This window comes from Malania oleifera, chromosome 7 (genome assembly GCF_029873635.1).
Source record: "Malania oleifera isolate guangnan ecotype guangnan chromosome 7, ASM2987363v1, whole genome shotgun sequence".
Taxonomy (NCBI): Eukaryota; Viridiplantae; Streptophyta; class Magnoliopsida; order Santalales; family Ximeniaceae; genus Malania; species Malania oleifera.
In genome coordinates, this window is record NC_080423.1 from 966167 (window position 1) to 987755 (window position 21589).

The window sequence follows — 21589 nt, forward strand, 5'->3', positions numbered from 1 at the left end:
ACACATTTGGTTGATCCCTGCTAGTGAATTTTAAGTCTCCATTCAGTTGCAATGGCTGAAGAGTAAAAGGTTGAGGTTGGGCATGGCTCAAAAGTAATGCACCAAAGGTTCAGTATCATAACGAGCATTATATTTTGGATGGCTGCAGGTCTATTTTTGGCTAAAAAAAAGAAAAAGTTAAACCATAAGTGTAGTCTTCTATTGATTAGCTAGAATATGTGAATACGTTTGGGAGCTTGAATTTTAGATTTTGAATTTAAATTTGAATGAATTTGGAGAAAATGCAATACAAAATTATTTTGTTTACATCTAAATTTTAGGTTCGAAACTCATGTCCTCAAACACAAGTAAATCTATGCTTAAAATCTCCGAACGATGACTTAAAATAGCGTAATAATTAATTAGGTAAGAAGTGGATATTGGTACTAAAGAGAAAGAATGTATATAAAGGAAATGTTGAGTTTCAATGACCATTGTTGTATTTCCTATTGTACTCGAGTGAATAAGTCAAATAAAAAAGCATTCCTATTGTACTCGAGTGAATAAGTCAAATAAAAAAGCATTTCTTGGGTTCAAATGCCTCAAATTTATTCAATCCTGAGCATGACATGGTTCTTTAATCACGGCTCCAACCAACGAAACAATAGTCTATTATTTTCTCCGAGGATAATGAACAATCTAGACCTTTATAAATTGTGATCCTACATGGAATGCTTATTAGGGAGATCTTGAATTTGTAAGAATGATTTGGACGATTATATAAGTTGTTCTTTATAGAATAAATCGGTGAGGGCAGTGGACCAAAACAGATAGATCTTTTTCAAACCCAATATCTTTACAGATTGCATTTATATGGCTACTGGCTCAAATAGGAAGATGGTGGGTTAGATGAAGAGAGGGAGCCCTAAACCATGAGTTTTTTTCCCTTTTTATTATTAATTTTAAATAAAATATTAAATAATACTCTATTTGGGAAAAAAAATTTCAATTTAATGCTTACGTAATCTCGCAACTTGGTGCTGCAAAATTTAACATGCATCAGAAAACTAAAAGCCCCCTAGTCAAGAAAATCTCACAGTTTCACCTTGTGAGATTTAAAAAGACAACCAGTATCCTAGTGACGCGTGACAGCAAATCTCGCAAGATGGTCCTACGAGATTTGCCTAGGAAATGGCACGACGTATGACACGCGACAAATCTCTTAGGACCATCCTGCGAGATTTACTTGATTTGGTGTTCACTCGCGAACCTTGCAGAGCTCCATTTGCAAGCAAAGAGGACAGCAAGAGCACAGTAGGCTGAGCAGGTTATCGTTCGGTGAGCAGGTGACCGCTCGGGAGTAGATTGTAGGTGACCGTTCGAACGGTCATGCGAGGAAAGCTATTTAAAGGAGAAAATGGGGTACGTATACTTTCTTTATCGTAAAACAAAATTTATTTCATTGAGTTCTGATTGGTTTTACTGAGTTCGGATTTGTTTTATTGAGTTCGATCTGTTATTTTAGCTTCATAAAATATAGTGTGGTTTGGATTTTTTGGGTTGAAGGCTGAATCCGAAAACTCCGAATGTTAGGTTTCATTTATTTGCATTTTTCCTTCTTTTTTTTTTTTTTTCATGTTTTGTGGCTTTCCAATTCATGTATTTATGCATTCTCAATTGAACAATTCATGTATTTCATGTGGTTTTTATGACTCTTAAATTTTTGTGATGATTTTTTTAACTGTTTGGCGAGTGAGCATTTCCTCTAGGTGTAATCCAGTGAGCATTGGTGATGTTCATGTATTTCATGTATTTCATACATTTTATATTTAATTTTTAATTAAAATAAAATGATACTATGAATTTAAAATAGAACTACCATAAATTTTTTTTAAATTGAAAAATAATACATTATTCAGAAATGTCCCCCCCCCCCCCTAAATTTTAATTGTCATGCTGTCATGTTCAATAGAATCCTTCTTCTATCAGTTCTCTCCGCGTGCGCTTTGCATAGATGATGATTACACAGTACCTCTTGGTGGAGATGATCCACATATAGGATGACGGGACATGACACCTGATGCGGATGACCTGCAGGGAAAGGGCAGACGTAGACAGCAGCCACCACGACCCCGGAGACGACCTCGTTGCGGTACCGAGTAGTATAACATTATTTTTATTTGTATATCATTGATTATTTTTATTTCATTTGTATAACATTGATTATTTTAATTTCATTTGTATATTATTGATTATTTTCATTTCATTTGTATAATATTTGATTATTTTCATTTCATTTGTACCTTCATGTGTCTTGTGCACACTTCATATCATATTATCAAGAATGACATTTAAGAAATGAAAACTTTGAAAAAAAAAAAAAAACTTATATGATTTCATCCAACATAAGCACTATGTTTCATTATGGAATTTAAAAAGTTGTTTTTGTTTATTTCATGTTGAAATTTATACAAAAAAAAGAAATATTTGCACCATCATATGTTCTATGATGCCTACTTATATTTATCTTAAGTTACTAATCCTTACATTGTGATGCAATTCAAATGTACTTACGGTTTGAAGTTATCTGTATAAATGGACTTTTATGAACACTTGTTTATAAGATATTTTCACACTTTCACGTGTAAAATATATATGTCGGAGTGAGATGTGAAATATACACAAATAGTGATGGAGAGAACATGCATGGCTAATGTAATAACTCGGGAAAAAAAAAATAATAAGAAACAAAAGATAAGGAAGCAGAGGCTTCTTGCAAAGTGCAGAAGCTTCCTGCGCCAGCTCTCTCAGTCATCTCTCTGTCGTCTCCATCTTCGCCTCTCTCTCTCTCCTCAATTTTGTCGGCCTAACGAGCGCCGATCGAGAAATGGAAGGTGTCGTTGGATTCCTTACTCCGCCACCGACATTTCTATTGGAGTGTATTTGTCATGAGAGCTGCGTAGGCACGATTCTTAAGGTAAGGTAATTTTCCCCTAATTTCTCAATTTTTCGTTTAATCTGCTATTAAATCGACGATCAGGTACCACCACGGGGTCTTAATCATGATCATCATCATTTTGACTTAAGTAAAGTTTCAAATGAGATTTTTTATGCCCCACTCCAAAGCGAGAGTGAAATTTAGAAAATTTGGCAAATTGGTTATATTTGAGGGTATAACTATTTATTTGGTATTTAAGGGCCTAGGAGATATTAAAATAGTATTTTATTTATGATTAATTTAATGGAATAAGGATTTTTGATTCAGGATCCAGGTGAGCGCCGCGGGTATTTTTTGAGGTCCCTGTTGGCGTAGTTCAAGGAACTAAGTAAGGAGAAATTATATATTAAATCAGATTTTATGAAATTAAAGATAATAATTTATGTTATATTATATGTATGTTTTGGTGTGAATTATTAAAATGTTAATCATGTAAAACTATGATTTCTAAGCCTATGACCACTTATTTAGTTATGTATTTGTAAAAATGAACTGAAGAAAGTAGAAAGAATTTTCTAGATAATTATGTAAGAAATGAAAATTGTATTTTTAGTAATTAAATGCTAAAAGTGAGTTGGCTTATTTTATATGAATATGTATGAATTTTACTGTTAAATTGTGTGGCATGAGATTCTGTACAAATATATGTTAAATGTATGAGATGCAAGTTAAGTAAGTAAAGTATTGAGAATAAAATATGATGTTGACAATGTTGCATGTGTATGTTAAATGCAACCATGTAAATGTAAGACAGCTGAAGGACAATCATGTTAACATATTTTAGCGCATTTCTATGTGGACTAAGTGTTAGTAGATTCTAGCGCATTTCTATGTGGACTAACTGATGATGGTTAAAGACCAATTGTAGTACGAAGGAATGAAATGAAAACGTTATACAATGAAATGTGAAACGTGAATGATACAAATGGGAAAGAGTCACTTAAAGTGAAATATAATGCAATGTTAAGCTATGAACATGAATTGATGTGAATGATTGAATAATGATAGAAAGAGTATTATTATGATATTATAAGTATGTATGTACGTAAAACATGTTACGATTGGGCGAGACGTACTTTTCGCCTAAGGGTTTGCTGAGTAAGGCGAGTGTGCTAGTAACTTTAAATGTGATAGTAGTTGCATATCGTACTAGGGTAGAGGAAACCTACTTGTATGGGCGGGTAGATTTCTCTATCCTTAGGACCTTTGCCGGTAAGCTATTGTTGAACAGTGTGAGTACGAAATCAATCTAACACTTGAGAACTTACTAAGTAAGGTGAGTGTCATGCTATGCTTTATTAGTGACCTTAGGGTTGCCTAAATAGCAGAGCAGAGGGGTGCTACTTGTATAGCGGGTAATCACCCTTATCCTCGGGTAATCTCGTGGGTTAAATCTTTTGCATGTGATTGATTAGGTTCAGAAAATGATTTCAGAAATTATGTTAACGATTTTCAAATATTAAATATTATGTTATTATATAAACTCATGTTGGTCACACACTGTTTTAATATATTGTTTCTTCCCTTACTAAAATGTGTCTCACCCGAATATGGATTATTTCTTTTTCAAGACATCCTCGAGGTCGGGCTTAAAGAACTCGAGGGTTTTTAAACTTTTTTAGAAGTATTAAAAGAAAGGATATATACTGATAATACTTTGAGGAATGTAAATATTTATGTTTTATGTCTTTATGTTTTAAGGCTATTGAGTAAGGAATGATTGTGAAAATATTGAAATGTTTTGGGAGTTATATAAATTTATGGAAATGCAGGTGATGGATGATTACTATGGATTATTTATAAGAATTAGTAAACTCTGGTATTATGGTATTATATGTATGGAGATATATTTATGTTTTTCGCTGTGTATATCATGAATTATGGATTATCAGAAATTTTATCAAGTATAACGCGCCGGACCTGGGTTTAAGGATTTAGGGCGTTACAACTAATCCAAGAACTTAGATTTCCGAATAAAATTTGGTGTCTACAATATATATGTGCATTCTCAGAAAAAATAAAAATTCTAAATTTGATTATTGCAATGAATAGCATTTAATTCGTTCATATTATTTTACAAAGCATTATAAATAAAGAAAAAAAAAAGCCTAAAGTATGATAATTGTTAAAGAAGAAGAAACTAAAAAATTTCGTGCATATTATTTTTACTTAGTTCTATTTGTTTGGATCTTAAACTAGATTAACAATTCATTCATTCAATTAGATGGAAAAATATTTTATAATTTTTTTACAATTATAAATTAAAACACATTTTGAGTTATTAACTTCGAATTAAAATATTTTATTTTTATAATTAGGTATAATGTATTTTAAATTTTAAATATATAAATATATATAAATATATATATATATATATATATATATATCTAGTAAATCTCGCATAAAGAACCTGATTTAATTGAAAAAGAAAGGTTAATTGAATGGGCGAATCAAATTCGGTAGGACCATGAGATTTGCACGCGTTTGCAAGCTTCAACTTGGAAGCAAATCTCGCAACTTAGTCTTTGCAAGATTTGCTTTGCCGACCTTTCCTGGCGCCCCAACCAGAAACACTTTGTTTGAAAGAGACGAAGAATATGCGTCTCGGACCCTCTGAGACTGACGGACACTGACAGCAACAGTATTGCTTGACGATTCGACACTCCGAATCCATCCAAATCCAATTTCAACTCCATCACCAAACCAAAACAAACGAGGTTTCTTTTGCAGTCATAGTACCAATCTATGGACTCTACTCCGCTCACAACACCTCTTCCTTCTTCCCGCGCTGAATCAGAATCTCTTACTTCGCCCGCGCATCTCTTCATTGGGTAATTCTTTTCTTCTCTTCTTCTTCCATTCATATTCCTACTTTTGATTGATCCTCTTCCTTATCCACCTCCATCAATCAATCATTCGGTTTCTGTAAAAAAAAAAATCAGATGATTGAGTATTTGCGTTATGTCGAATCGATGTAGCTCTGAGCATGAACGCGGTGCGATGTGGCGGCTCCTCCCCCTATTGCCTCCACTTAGTACCGCTCACAAGTTTGAAAGGGCTAACAGTTGCTTTGCGACCCTCCGGTCTCTAATTCTATAATTTGCAGTCTGATCTTTATCTTTTTGATATAAAAATTTGCCTGTACTGGGACCTGCACCTGGGCTTGCAACTTGCAAATCCAAAAGAAAGAACGAAAGATACTGGGTACTCCTAACAATAGCGGCGTTTCACGCTGGACACTTGGCGTTTGTATGTATGTGTGTTTGAGTATGAGCAGAATCCATTTGTACCAGCTGCAAAAACTGACTACGTTACACCACTGCTTAACTTCGTGTGAAAGAAATCACGAAATCACTTGCTGGATTGTTTCCATTTTTTGCATCATATTAATTATCGGATCTGCTCTCCTGTTTTAACCTTGTAATAATTAAACATACTCCTAACGAGCATGGGAAGATCACGCATTTACAGCCCAAACTGACAGCAATGGTGTTGTTCTTCTTGGTGCCCATGCTAGAATTGTCATAATTGCAGTAGAGCCATTAAGTGTGTTGTTTCCTCGATTTCCTTTATGCTGTCATTTTTCTCTGTTTTCTAATCCTTTTGCATCAGTTGATGGGCTTCCAGTTATGATTTGAACAGGCCATGAGATTCCTAAGTGTGATAGATTTTTTTGTCTTGGGCTATGGTCATGCAGGTACGTGTAGCAAAGTGGGAGAATCGGTTGTGGCAAGGAGGGGAATATTTCGGAATATTATTGAAAGCTGTAAAGATTGAGAAAAGATGGATGGGGAAAGTAATGTGAACCACGGTGTCAATGAGAATGACATTGAAACCCAGGGATTGTTAGATGGCAAGGAACTTGAGAGATATTGGTCAGAGAGTTCAGACAAAAACATTGTAAATCGAGAACCACTTCTGAGAAACAGGATGAACACAACCTCACAGATTGCCATTGTTGGTGCCAACGTTTGCCCCATTGAGAGCCTTGACTATGAGTATGCCCTATGGCTTGCTACATCACTATTTACCATGGCTTGCTACATTGCTGCATAGCTCTCTTCTTTTCATTTTTATGGATTAACCAAAAAAAAGGTAAGTAGCAAGTATGAGCTGTGTACATGTGAGGAATACTCATTACACATACAGAATGCAAGGTGATCATTATAAGGCCATTGCTTCAGAAAAACAGTTGAGCTTGCATTTGGAAGCATGGATTTTGTAGCTTAGGTTTGGATTTGTGTGGATTTGGATAAAGCATAGTACAAAATTGTATTTATCTTTTTTACCAAATTTACCCAAATCCAAATCCAAGTCCCAAACTCTATGCTTCCAAACATTATCTAAAAAAAATTTTTCTCTGGATGTAGCCCTTAGAATATGGTTATTTAGAATAATTATGATATTCTATCAAAACAAAGCTTGTCCTCTGGTTTCTTTGTTATCTAACAACAACTACAATAACAACAAAGCCCTAAGTGCCACCAGGTAGGTCAGCTACACAAATCCTATTTTCCATGGCTCATTGTTTAACTTTTTGAAAATTATGATGTCATTAAATCTTTTCGTACTACCGTAGTCTGGGGATTTTAGTTCAACCCTCTGACTTTTAGAGCCTCTATTATTAACTAGATCATTTATTTCTCACAAGCTCATTGTTCTATATCTCAAGTGCCTAAGCCATCTTAGCCACCCTTCTCTTATCTTCTAAAAGTGCTACTCCTAGTTTATTACGAACACATTCTCATTTAATTATGATTACTTTTTGAATATTTTGTTTCTTCTTTTAGAGGTATTTTATGATTGCATACTATGCTAAATGCCCTTCTTTATTTTAATCAACCTGCTTTAACTCTATGCATAACATCTTCTTTAATTTCACCTTATGCAAAATGTATCAAATCTGCTCAGTTTCACATTCTGCTTGCATAATTGATCCTGTGTACTTCTACGAATTTTTCTTGATCATCAGTTTTGTCTCTCTTTGTTTTTGCCCTGATAATTGCTAAAATGCATTTCATATATTCTGTTTTACTTCTAAATATCTTGAAACTTGTATATTATTAATGTTCTCGCCATGGCTCTGACAGATTCTTGTGCCAGTAATTTCATCTATCAAGACATCTCATCCACGAATAAAACACCATAAATCCATACTGGGATGCTATGTGGTTTTCTTCATATTAGTGTTTCAGCAAAGTTAATTAAAGTCATGAATGTTATAAGTTACCGCTGTATCAGCTTGCGAAGCCATACTTATGGAGTTGTATTGACTTGTTCAGATCTTGCTTTCCAGCATGGCTTTAGCATGGCTACAATATTAAGTTATATTCATTGTTTCATTCTACAAGTGATTGATAGCTTTACTGATGTGCGAATTTGTACCATTATGTGATCATTTGAATGTTGATTTCTTAAAGCACTGCATGATTCATCATGAATAATTGGCTGTACACATTATTAGGAATGAAACATTACGCGACATTTAGGGTATTTATTTGCCACCGTTGGTGTTTTCCTGATTTTGACAGCAATGACACACCATGTCATTCTACAAATTGTGGGTTCTTATTTTTTGTATAGTTAGAGACTCTTGAATCTTGGATGCACAATGCTCGAATTTTCACTTTTCTTAAGTTGTGTATTAGGGGGACACATCTTGAGCCCTAATCCTACATATGTTTTAACTGACAGTATGAATATGATTTAAGAGTGCTAGCATGAAACTAATTTTGAACCTGCTGATTCTTTTTATGCTTTTAGAGGCTGTTGATCTTCTTTGCTGTATAGCTTTTCCTTTAAATGATATCTGTATCTTTCATCATCACCAATGTCAATATTACAATGATAATAATAATAATAATAATAATAATAATAATAATAAAAGTTGGTTTTCAATTCCCTCCTTTTCATACCAGCTCTAATGCCATGTTAGATTAGCACTTTACCTAAAAGCTTAAGCTATTAGGTTGTGGGCCAACTATGTATATCAAGCTTTAAAGGGAAGCTTTATCCTAGTCACAACATTACAATACTTACATGATTATCAATCTAAAATCTTATTAAGAGGACAGTTTATCTGGCTAGGCTATGAATGTTCATCTTTATTTTTCTAATGTATTTGGGATACTTATTTGAAATTGCAGTATCCTAATCTTTTCCTCTACTTTATTTTTCATTCCACATCTGCATCCTTCATACTCCACTAGTTTTTCATATACAATCATCTTTATGACTCCTCTTATAAAGAATTTCTATTCTCACATTATGTTATGATCGAATTATTCCATTAATGTGTTCCTAAATTCATTTGAGACCTGTTTGTGAAACCTAATGTGGTGCATGTACACTAATAATGTTGAGAATTTTTCTTATCTAAGATTTATTGATGTTCTATCTCCTATTTTCCTTATGTCTATAATATATTTCTAAATTATTTATCCACGATTTTCCCAACTCCATTCTTATGTTTCACCTTTTTGTATATCAGATTTTCTATCATATTTTTTTTCTCCTTAAAAATTTCCCTTAGTTTCTTAACAAGCCATATTCATCCTTGAATCATTTGTATGTGCTATTTAAGCCATCTTCCTTAATGTATTCCCATATTCCAGGTCACCACTCTAAGCCTGCTCTTATGGTCTAAGATTCTCTATCTGCATACATCCATAGTGTGGGAACCCTTGTTTATTTGTTGTCATATTTGGGATCCTTTGGTGCTTTACTTCTAGGCCATGCCCTACCTCAACCTTATCCTTCTCCCATTGCAACTGAGCGGTGCCCAAGCAACACCTTCACTAGCAGGGACCAAACATGTATTTTTATGAGGATCAATGTCATCATGATTTGAAAAAATTTTATGGTGTGCGAACTAACTAGAACAACCTCTTCTTTTCTCTGGGCTTGTGGCTGTTTGTGTGGAAAAAAACCGGGGGGGGGGGGGGGTTGGAACAAATATTTGTCATATTCACAAAGAAGGAAGAAAATATACTCATGTTATTAGACATTGTTGTTTTAAAGTAGCACTATTATGTAGTGCCATTGCATATGCAGCATTAAGTTACCCACAAATACCTTTTGGAGTTGGAGAGTTTACTTTTCGAGGACTAGTATAAATTAATTTTGGTTTTAAGGACAACTGAACAGTTATTTTTTAAATAAGTTTTCTTTGCCTTGTTTGGTATTTCAGGATTGTCGAAAATGAACTATTCAAACAGGACTGGAGGTCAAGGAAAAAGGTCCAGATATTTCAGTACATTGTCCTCAAGTGGACGCTTGCACTTCTTATAGGGCTGGGGACTGGACTTGTTGGATTTTTCAATAATATTGCAGTTGAGAACGTTGCTGGTTTCAAGCTGCTGCTCACTAGTGACCTTATGTATAAGCAGAAGTGAGCCTAGTTTCTTCCAACTAAAACATCTTGGAATCTCTCGTAGTGACCTGTTCAGTTTTATGTGCTATTCATTATTTTTTATTAATACCTAAAGTTTTAAAAAAAAAAAAAAAAAGTTTAGTTAAACCTTTTTTATATTAATCAAACAACTAATGATGATCATAGATTGCACAAAATATCTTTATTTTGCCTGAGCATGATTGATAAATCACTAGGATGATGCACGAAATATGTTTATTTTGCTTGAGCATGACTAATGAATCAATAGTCTCATCCTTAAATAGATTTAAAAAATAGAAATAAACTGTAAGTGAGTTATGTATGTGCATACATATATGACTTAAAGAACATTATAATTATGTTTGTGTGTGGGCGTGTGTGCGCCTATTTAAATTAAATATATATAAAGAAAAAATATATAAAATGTGTCACTGAGTTTATATGTAGAATTATATATAAATATTTTTTGTACATATGTTCATGCTACACACACACACACACACATGTAGTGCCAGTGGTGCATTTCTTAGTTCAAACTTGATACATGGTTTGAAAACATCTACTTGATGGTTGTGGTTATGGATTTATTTGTAGTTTAGAGACATGTGGTTATAAAAATTAAGATGGTATTAGAACTATAGATAATAAATATCATTAGTGCTTATGCTCCTCAAGTCGGCTTAGCAAAAAATCTTAAGAGACAATTTTGGGAAGATATGGATAGTATTATACAAGGGATAGGGACTGAGAAAATATTTATAGGAGGAGATCTGAATGGACACATTGGAAGGGATAATAAAAATTATGAGAGGATACATAAAGGATATGGATATGGAGACAAAAATGAGCCTGGGGAGATAATCTTAGACTTCGCTATGTCATATGATTTTAGTATAATGAATACTTGCTTTAAGAAGAAAGAAGAACACTTAATAACCTTTAAAAATGGACAAAATAGAAGTCAAATAGATTTTTTTTTTTAACTAGGAGGGTATTTCGTTTATCACGCAAGGATTGTAAAGCTATTTCAGGTGAAAGCCTAACCACACAACATAGAGTCTTAGTGTTAGATATATGTATTAAAAAATGGAAGAAAAATAATAAAATAAACCAGTTTAAGAGAACTAGATGGTGGAACCTAAAAGGAGAAAATATAATAAAATTTAAAGGTAAAATGATAAAAGATAGGGATTGGACTATAGAGGATTGGATAGATACAAATTCTCTTTGGAGTAGATTAGCTAGCTCTATTAAAAAGATAGCAAAAAAGATTTTAAGTGAATCAAGGGGAAGATTCTCAAATAGTAAAGAAAGTTGGTGGTGCAATAAAGATGTACAAAAAGCCATAAAGACAAAAAGATTTGGTATAAAATGTAGTAAAAATGTAGAAATAGGGATAACTTTGAAAGTATAAGGAGGTAAGAAAAAATGCAAAAAATGCCGTTAGTGAAGCTAAATATATATCATTTAATAGTTTGTATGATAGATTAGATACAAAAGAAGGGGAAGGTGATATATTTAAACTTGCTATAGCTAGAGAAAGGAAGAGTAAGTAAGGACTTAGGAAATGTAAAATGTATAAAAAGTGAGGATGATATTATATTGGTCAAGGACGAAGACATTAAAGAAAGATGGCGAAGTTACTTTAGTAAGTTGTTTAATGAAAACTAAATAGAAGGCTAAAACTTAGAATTGTCAAATGAGAAAAAGACTAGAAATATTAGATTTATTCGCAAAATTACAGTTAACGAAGTTAAATTTGCACTAAAAAAGATGAAAAATGATATAGTTATGGGACCAGATAACATCTCAATTGAAGTTTGGAAATGCTTAGGTGATAATGGAATTATGTGGTTAACTAATTTATTTAATACAATTATAAAAACTAAGAAAATTCCAGATGAATGGAGGAAAAACACTTTAATACCTATATACAAAAATAAAGGAGATATTCAAAATTGTAATAACTATCATGGAATTAAACTTATGAGTCATACGATGAAACTATGGGAAAGGGTAGTTGAACAAAGATTAAGGTTAGAAACGAAGGTCTCAGAAAATCAATTTGGTTTTATGTCTGGGAGATCTACCACAGAAGCTATTTATCTTTTAAAAAGATTAATGGAAAGGTTTAGGGAAGAAAAGAGGGACTTGCATATGATATTTATTGACCTTTGAGAAAGCACATGATAAGATACCTAGGGAAGTTCTATGGTGGGTTTTATAAAAAGAAGTGTGTATGTAGTAGGTATATTGATGTCATTAAGGATATGTATGATGGAGTAATGACTAGTGTAAGGACTATAGATGGAGAAACTAGAGAATTTCCAATCACCATAGGCATAGTTTGAAATCGCGGTTGCGGGTAACGTCGCGTAACGGTCGCAGGTGTCACGGGTCGCTGGAGATGCGGGTGTTATGTAACAGGAAGCAAGCGTAACGGTCGTGAATTTTTTTCACGCATGCACAACCATGCCAAAATTGAAAAATAAGCATGAAATCCATTAATACATGATTTTTAATGAATTTTGAAGGCTTTCATTCAACCTATAAATGCTTTTTAATAGGCATTATGATTTTATATTAATTTTAGTGTGCTGTTTAAAAAAAAAATCATATTTTTTTTATAGTTTACATTATTTTAATGAGTAAAAAGATTTAGAAATGTAAGAATCAATTAAGTAAAGTCTTAAAGTTACTAAAAATGAATCAATACTCAATAGACTCAATACTCAATATACACATTACACATACATGAATTTAAAAAGTGATTAATATCAAATATCAATAAATAGTTGAAAATACATGAATACAATATTACAAATTTATAACATAACCATGGTCTTAACTTTCCACGAAATTGTCGAAATTTTCCGTCGAAATTTTCGATTTCCGTCACCCTCGAAATCGAAATGGCAGTCAATTTCCGTCTTGCATAATTTCCGTCGAAATCTCAACGAATCATCTGAAATTTATCGAAACTTCGAAATTTTAGCGAAATTTGTCGAAATTCAAACAAGAGATTCAAGAGTGAAGTGAAATTGCTCTTTTAATTTATTTTATTTATTTTATTGAAACAAAAGGTTATCACAAGTGCTTTTGAAATTATATGAAAAAATAAACTTATAGTAATATTTTATTTAACCATTCATGTCTAAATTATCAATATTTGTATAATGAATAATTTTTAAATGATTTATGAATTTCTTTTGCATTAAATGAATATGTTTAATGTACATTATCTTACAGGCATGTTTGATACACATACTATTTTACGACTTTTCCACTTCATACAAAACATAGATGTATTTAATTTGTAATATATTAGTCGTAAAACTTATATTATTATGTTGGTTAACCATTTCTAAAGTTTCACAAATAGTTTCATGCTTTACTACTAGTTTTCGTTATTTTTTCAAATCAAAATCGAAATTGACATCGAAATTGAAATTTCCGTCAAAATTTCCATACTTTTGGAGCTTCGAAATTTGAGTTGAAATCGAAATTTAAGACCTTGAACATAACACATGTCACCACCAAAAAGAATGACGTGGAGGGTCTTCATAATTTGCATCTGTATCTTGAGATTGGGATGAGAAATTATCTCCCCATCCTTGTGGAAATACATAGTTGAATAAACCCAAGTTTGCGTCATTTCGTTGTTGCTCTTGAAAATGTACTGGTGATGAAAATTCTCCTGAATAATGTCTATAAGTTGGGGCAGGGGTTGACTCTGGGTAGTGTGTAGAAGAAGACTCACTAGATCCTGAGATTTCTGATCCACTAGGATAAAAATGTGAGTCACGAGATGCAAAATGTGGATATGCTGGATGAGATCCATATGATTGTGATGATAAACCATCTAAACCAAAGTCGCCAAAACTACGAACCACACCATATGAATCTTCAGTAGAATCACTAGGGTCACCACGAGCACTCCTTCTCTTGGGTTGTGAAGATTGGTTCCCTGGAGGAATACCCAAGTCATAATTTTCAGGTATGTCATGTAGTCCATAAAGATCAGAAGGATATATATCCCTTGCAAATGATGTCCTTGTGTCATATCCATAATTATATTCTACACCATCGCCTCCACCACCACCACCGCCACCCCCCCCCAACCCCAGCTCCAGCACCACTATTACCATCATCATCACTTGGTGGGCTCAAACCAAGATTGTCATCACTTTGTGTACGTTCAGAGCTTGAACTTGAATCATCATGCGCGTTTATTGGTGGTTGATCACCTCCTTCTGTAGTACCATCAACTTCTTCATTTAACCAATTTGAATTGTCCTGACCGTCGAGTAGTGGTGTCTCTCTCTCCTCTAACCATTGACTTAAAGGATCATCTTCGTCGAAAATGTAGTCCAAATTGATAGGATTGAAACCCTCTTCAATTTCTCGTTGGCTTCTTCTCATTGTACGTCTTAACTTTAACCTCATGTTGTAATGTACGAAAATAAGTTTTTGTAGTCTCATGTACTTTAATCTATTTCTTGTTTTCGTATGGATAAGGCTAAAGGTGCTCCAATTACGCTCACAGTTCGAAGCTAATGTGGTTTGGCTAAGAACACTAATTGCTATTCTTTGGAGCTCAGGAGCACACAAGCCATAATAAATCCACCATTCAGCTGCATGAATAATTAAAAAGAGTTTTATGTTAGTATAGCATATATTTCAAAAGTCAAATTTGAACATAAAGAGAGAAAATAGAGTCATTCTCCATTATTTAGCTATATAGCCATATTTACCAAGATTTGTTTTTTTCACTTCCCTTTGAGCCAACGGGGTTCTAAAAGTCTCCTGCCTATCTCGATATAGCAACAACTAAAAAAGGATGATTGTGAAATATAATTAATTAATTAGATGTATTAATAATTATTCTTGAAAGTATTACAGAATACTAAAACAATTCATTATTCAATTTAGTGGAACCAATACTTACTTGATTAATAGCCCGAATTTGAGTATCTATATCGGGTACCAACTTGGTTATCACTTTTTTAACTCCATTCATGACTTCTCTAGGAACTTCAGGAGAGAGTGGGGCACCATAAAGAAATTATGGGTTCAAAAAATACCCTACAATTAAATTTAGAAACACATTAATCAATAGTTTTCTAATGCAACTATGCATAATTTAAAAGTTAAAATAATAAGAAATTGTATTTGACTTACATTTACTAGTAGCGTACAAATCTTGGTGCAACTGAAAACTCCACCGGTTGTCAATAATTTTCCAATAGTCTTTGTAAAACTGGCAATCTTTTTGAATGGCCAACTTCGCCCTATCAATTGCCTCGTATATGAAGCCCATGGTTGGTTTTTCATTACCATCAACCAATTTAAGAACTTTCACTAAGGGTTCTTGCACTTTAATTACATCAGAGGCTTTTTACCAAAACTCTTTGCCTAAGATAAATTTCTTTGAATCATATCCTGATTTTGTCATTCCAAACCTTGAGTTTTTCTAAGCATCAGATGTAAACATTTCCCTTAGTGCTTGTTTATGCCTGACAATAGTCTCCAAAGTAATGAAATTTGTGGCAAATCGAGTGATGGCAAGGCGAAGTAACTCTCTATTATTTGTGAATTTTTTCATGAAATTCACTGTCCATGTATGGTTGTAAATAAATGAGGTTATTGTTCTTGCATCTTCTAAGACCTTCTTTACGTTACTTTTCTTACCAATATCTTCAAGAATAAGGTCTATGCAATGAGCTACACATGCTGTCCAATAGAGATTGGACCTCTTCTGCATTAATAATTTTCCGCCTGCCTTCATTGCAGCTTCATTATCAGTCACTACTTGGATAACATTTTCCTCTCCAATTTCTTCAACCACCTCGTCCATTAATCTGAAATGAAATTATAGATTCAATAATTACTACTATTTAATTAAAAACATATAAGTCCATAATACTATTTGCATATACAATTAAAATTAGAAAATTACCTGAAATAATATTCAGCTGTTCTGCTTAGCACATCAGAGGCATCAACTGATTTATGAAACACGGTGCCTCTATCGCAATAAACTAAAAAGTTTATAATATGTTTTCTAGTTAGTCCTGACCAACCATCACACATAAGTGTTACATCTCTCTCCTTCCAAATTCCAGTAAAGAAGTTATATAATTTTTCATTTCTTGATACTCTTGCTCTAAATAAATTTCAGATATCTCATGGGGCGATGGACCCTTCACCCCCTTTCCAACCTCTGCAGCAATATCAAGCATAGGCTGCATAAATGGAGAGTCAGCTACATTCGCTGGAATCCGATTATAAATTAGGAATTTTCCAACTGCTTTTCCTAATTTACTTCTTAAACCTTTCAGTAACTTTGTGTTGATTTTTGGTTGTTTCGCACTCTTGCTTCTTTCTAAAATAGGATCCATTGCCTTTAGTCTAACTTCAGGGGCATCAGGATTGATCCATTGTCGTCCACTACCTCCAGCTTCTCGACCACTATAAGATCGAGCTCCTGCTCTATTGAAACCACTGGTACCACCACTGCCAGAGCCACCTCCCTCTTCATAAATATTACCCCTTCCAGTTGTTCTTGCTTGAAATCTTTGTCTCTCTTCCCATTGTTGTTGTGATCGTATGCTTTCTTGTCAAGCAAATCTCATACTTTCTTCTTCCAAGTCTTCTTGATCGCTCAAATTCTCAAAATCTCCTCTAATTGGGCTTCTGCTTCTTCTTGCCTTTTTTGTTTATCTCTTTTCTTCTCAGCATACTGTTGTAGATGTTTCATCATTTGTTCTCTTACTTGTGTGGTCACATTTGAGCATCCAACTACTTGACCCTTTTTATGTGCCAAGTGTTGTTTCAAGCGTGTAATGCCCCCTTTGATTATCTTTCCACATAACTTACACATAATAACATGTTTATTACCGTCCACCTCAGTACCAAAATGCCATCCAATATCCTCATTAGTTAAGTTTTCATTTCCTCTATCATGTGACATATTGATAGACTTAATTTGATGATCTCTAGACAAAACATAAAGAAAATACAAAGTTACAACCCTTCTATAATGACAGGAATAATATAATTAGTAATTTAGTAAATATTAAATAATAAGTACTAAATAGTCCTAATTTTAAATACTTATTATGTAAAAATAAAATAAAATATTTGATTAAAAATAATAAGTAATGTTTATTATTTTTATATTTAAATAAAAAAAATTATAAAATATTAGATATTTTATTACAAAAAAAATTTATTCCTTTATCTTTAAAAAGATATTTTCATTATTTTTTATAACTTGATTTTATTTTCATTTATAACTATATGAAATTAACATTGTAATTTTAAAGGTAAAAAAGATTTTTGCTCTACTTTCATATACATCACAGCATCATTAATAGAGATCCATACATTACAAATTGACTATTTAACATTTTAAGCATTTTCTCAGTATATGGATTAAAATAAAATTTTTCTACAAATTCCGGTAGTAATTAGTAAAAATCAGATTTATTAATGTATTAACTATTAGGTTAATTTTTTTTTTTATTAAGTTATCAATTTTTACTTTATTTGATAACTAAAAACAAAAAATAGATGTAAACGTTTATTTTACCTAATTTTAAATTTAAGGTCAAAATTATGTTTTAAAACTTAAAAAATATTAATAAACAGGGTCACCCTACTCAAGAAATGGTAAGTAGATACACATGTAACATAAAATGGGTGACTGATGTTATTTAATTTTTTTTTCTTTTATAATATGAATATTATTTAATATTTTTTCAATAGATGGGAGTGAATATGATATCTTCTTTATCAAAATGACCACTTTGTCCTGCTGACATAAATAGTATGTTAGCCAATTGGTGCCATGAATTAATTTTATTTCTATAAGTTTGGCAAATCCTAAGACTAAATATTATAATAATTGTGCAGAGTATTCCTTGGAATTCTTTAAGAATGGTGAAAAATAGAGCTCAATTAAGCCTAGATAATATAAAATGCCATCACATGGATGTCTTGTGTACATACATAATTTTAATGCTTTGTTTACCGATGGTGAATGCAGTAGTGGATATTCAAATATTATTATAAAAAAGGCTTCAATTATTATTGGTAAATATTAATTATTTACTAACCTTAAAAAATATTAATTATTTACTATTAATAATTGCTTGCTATGTTATGGAATTAGATTTTCATAATTATCTTTCAAAAAATATAAGACAATTGAAATATTTATAAATTAAGAAAATTTATTTTACATAATTATTAATGATTTCTAATTTTTTACTATATTAAATTACTTTTTTTTTTAATTCAATTTAACAAACATATTTTACAACAAAATATAATTTAAAAAAAAAAAAAAAAACATAATGATAAGATAAGTGCTGTGGGTGTTTAGTGTTAAGTGTTAGTGTTGAGTGTCTCATACGCTGGGGAGTCAAGTGAGACCGAGAGAGGGGAGGAAACTCGAAGAGTCGGAGGAGCCTCGAAGGAGCGAAGGCTGCGAAGCACAAACGGCAGCGATGACTCCAAGCTCCGAAGCTGAAATCGAGAGGTTGGCTGGTGGCGACTGCGACGATTGGCGGAGGAAGGTGCCGACGGGCTATCGGCGACTTGCAGAGGCGGTGGAGCTTCTGCAGACCTGTCGCCAGTGACTCGCCAAGCTGCTACAACTGCAAGTTTGCAATTCCCGAGTCCTAGAAGGCTGCGAAGTGCGAAGATGAGTAGATCTGCTCGGTGTGCTCACTCTCAGGCTTCGAAGAAGTGAAGCCTTCTTATTGCTTTAGCCAACAAATTTTCAAGGTCAGTTTTTTAGTTTCCATTTTACCCTTTGAATGGCAAATGGGTGTGGGGACTGGGGAGAGGGGGAAAGCAGCGCTGCTGCCTGCAGCAGAAAGCCTTCATGGAATCTGCGAGCTGTCGGCCATGTAACGGTCCGTAACAGGCCGTTACGACGTGTAACGTTGGGGTATCAACCGTTACGTGCCGTTACGTTTGTGAATTTTTTCCGAACCACATTATCGGCCCGTATCGGTTTCGGAGCCTCCGATTTCCGTTACGTATCGGCCGTTACGCTACGTAACGGCCGTTATTTAAAACCATGACCATAGGTGTACATCAAGGATCTGCTTTGAGTCTTTATTTTTTTGCTTTAGTGATGGACCAATTGACTAAGAGTATTCAAAAGGAGGTTCCATGGTGTATGTTGTTTGCAGATGATATTGTATTAATTGATGAAACTAGAGACGGAGTAAAGGCTGAGTTGGAATTATGGAGAGAAGCTTTGGAATCTAGATTAGGATAAGTAGAAATAAGACAGAATATATGAAATATAATTTTAGTAATGATAGGAGGAATATTTGAGACAAAGTTAAACTTGATGATGAAATAAATAGCACTTGTAGATTTGGATACATTGGATCTATTATTCAAGCTGAAGGAGAAATTGAAGATGATGTAATGCATAGAGTTAAAGCGGGTTGATTAGAATGGAGAAGTGCTTCAAGTGTGCTCTGTGATCATAAAATGCCTTAAAATTGAAAGAGAAGTTTTATAGGACAGCTATAAGACCAACTATGCTATATGGATAGGAATGTTGGGCGATGAAGAAACATAATATCCAAAAAGTAAAAGTTGCTGAGATGAGAATGCTTAGATGGATGAGTGGTATAACATTGAAAGATAAATTAAGGAATGAACGTATTTTCGGTAAGTTGGGTGTAGCTCCTATAGAAGATAAGATAAGGGAGAGACGACTCAGATGGTATGGACACTTGTAACGTAGGCCACATAGTGCACCAGTGAGGAAGAGTGAGTTAGTTACTGTGGGGGGGCAGTAGAAGGGGTAGGGGTAGACCTAAAATAAGTTGGAAGGAGATAGTGAGTAAGGATTGAATATCCCTGAATCTATCAAAAGAAATGGTCCATGATCGCATAAATTGGTGGAAAATGATTCGATAGCTGACCCCACCTAGTGGGACTAAGGCTTGGTTTTGTTGTTGTTATGGTGGATATGTTTTAATTTCACTAAACAAAAGAAATTTAGAAGAAAGAAAATATTTTAATTGAGCAAAAAAGTGGAGATAGGCGATTAGTACTTACCTTGGCCTTTTAGAAAATGCAGGGCTTATTGTGACGTTCCAACAATAATGTCAACCTCCCACACATTATGGGAAAAAAAATTTACAAATGAGAAAAAAAAAATCCTTTTAAATTATCCTGGTAAAAATATTTGGCTTACACTATGGAACCACCCAATGTGCTACATGAAATGTGTCTAAATCAGATCAAGCCGTTTGTATAAATTCAAATGATGCTGGCATGCCAAATGCCAATTGGCTGCTCAGAATCACAAGCATAAAAACTATCTACTCATGTCAGTTATGGGCAAGGTCTTAAATTTTGATTTTGACTCAAATTTCGAAGCTCCAAAAGTACGGAAATTTCGAAGAAAATTTCGATTTCAATGTTAATTTTGATTTCAATTTGAAAAAAGAAAAGAAAAATTAGTAGTAAAACATGGAATTCTTTGTGATATTTTAGAAATGGTTAACAAACATAATAATATAAGTTTTAGGACTAATATATTACAAATTAAATACATCTATGTTTTGTATGAGGTGAAAAAGTTGTAAAATAGTATGTGTATCAAACATATTTGTAAGATAATGTACATTAAGCATGTTTAGTTAATACAAATGAAATTCATAAATCATTTAAATATTATTATTGTACAAATAATGATAATTTAGACTTGAATGGTTAAGTAAAATGTTCCTGTAAGTTTATCTTTTCATATAATTTCAAAAGCACTTGTAATCGTCTTTTGGTTCGATAAAATAAATTAAGATAGAAATTTCACTTCACTCATAAATTTCTCATTTGAATTCTGACTAAATTTTATCATATTGTTAAAATTTTGACAAGTTTCGCTAAAACTTTGAGATTTCAATAAATTTCGGATGATTCGTTGAGATTTTGACGGAAATTATGCAAGAAGGAAATTGACTGCCATTTCGATTTCGAGGGTGATGGAAATCGGAAATTTCAACGGAAATTTCGACAATTTCGTGGAAATTTAAGACCACGGTTATGGGTGAAAAATTATGACTGAAGTCTACTTGTGATGAAAGCAAAATTCATCCAGAGGATGGAAGTTCAAAACAGGGGCACTTACTATGAAGTTGGATTGTAGACTTGGATATTGTGCGGACATATAATGACAATTC

The 21589-nt window shown here is 33.1% G+C and overlaps 1 protein-coding gene across 3 annotated transcripts in view; it reads left to right on the forward strand.

The window, feature by feature from the left end:
* Positions 1-5389: 5389 nt before the first annotated feature.
* LOC131160385 (chloride channel protein CLC-c-like) overlaps positions 5390-21589 on the forward strand; it is a 53889-nt gene continuing 37689 nt past the window's right edge. For 2 of the 3 annotated variants that reach the window (XM_058116026.1, XM_058116028.1), the window contains exons 1-3: positions 5390-5808; positions 6675-6975; positions 10167-10367. In XM_058116026.1, the coding sequence (XP_057972009.1) occupies positions 6761-6975; positions 10167-10367 (416 nt within the window). In that variant the 5' untranslated portion in view covers positions 5390-5808; positions 6675-6760. Of the gene's footprint in view, positions 5809-5924; positions 6061-6674; positions 6976-10166; positions 10368-21589 lie in introns of those variants that run through there. The other variant, XM_058116027.1, reaches the window with a different exon arrangement.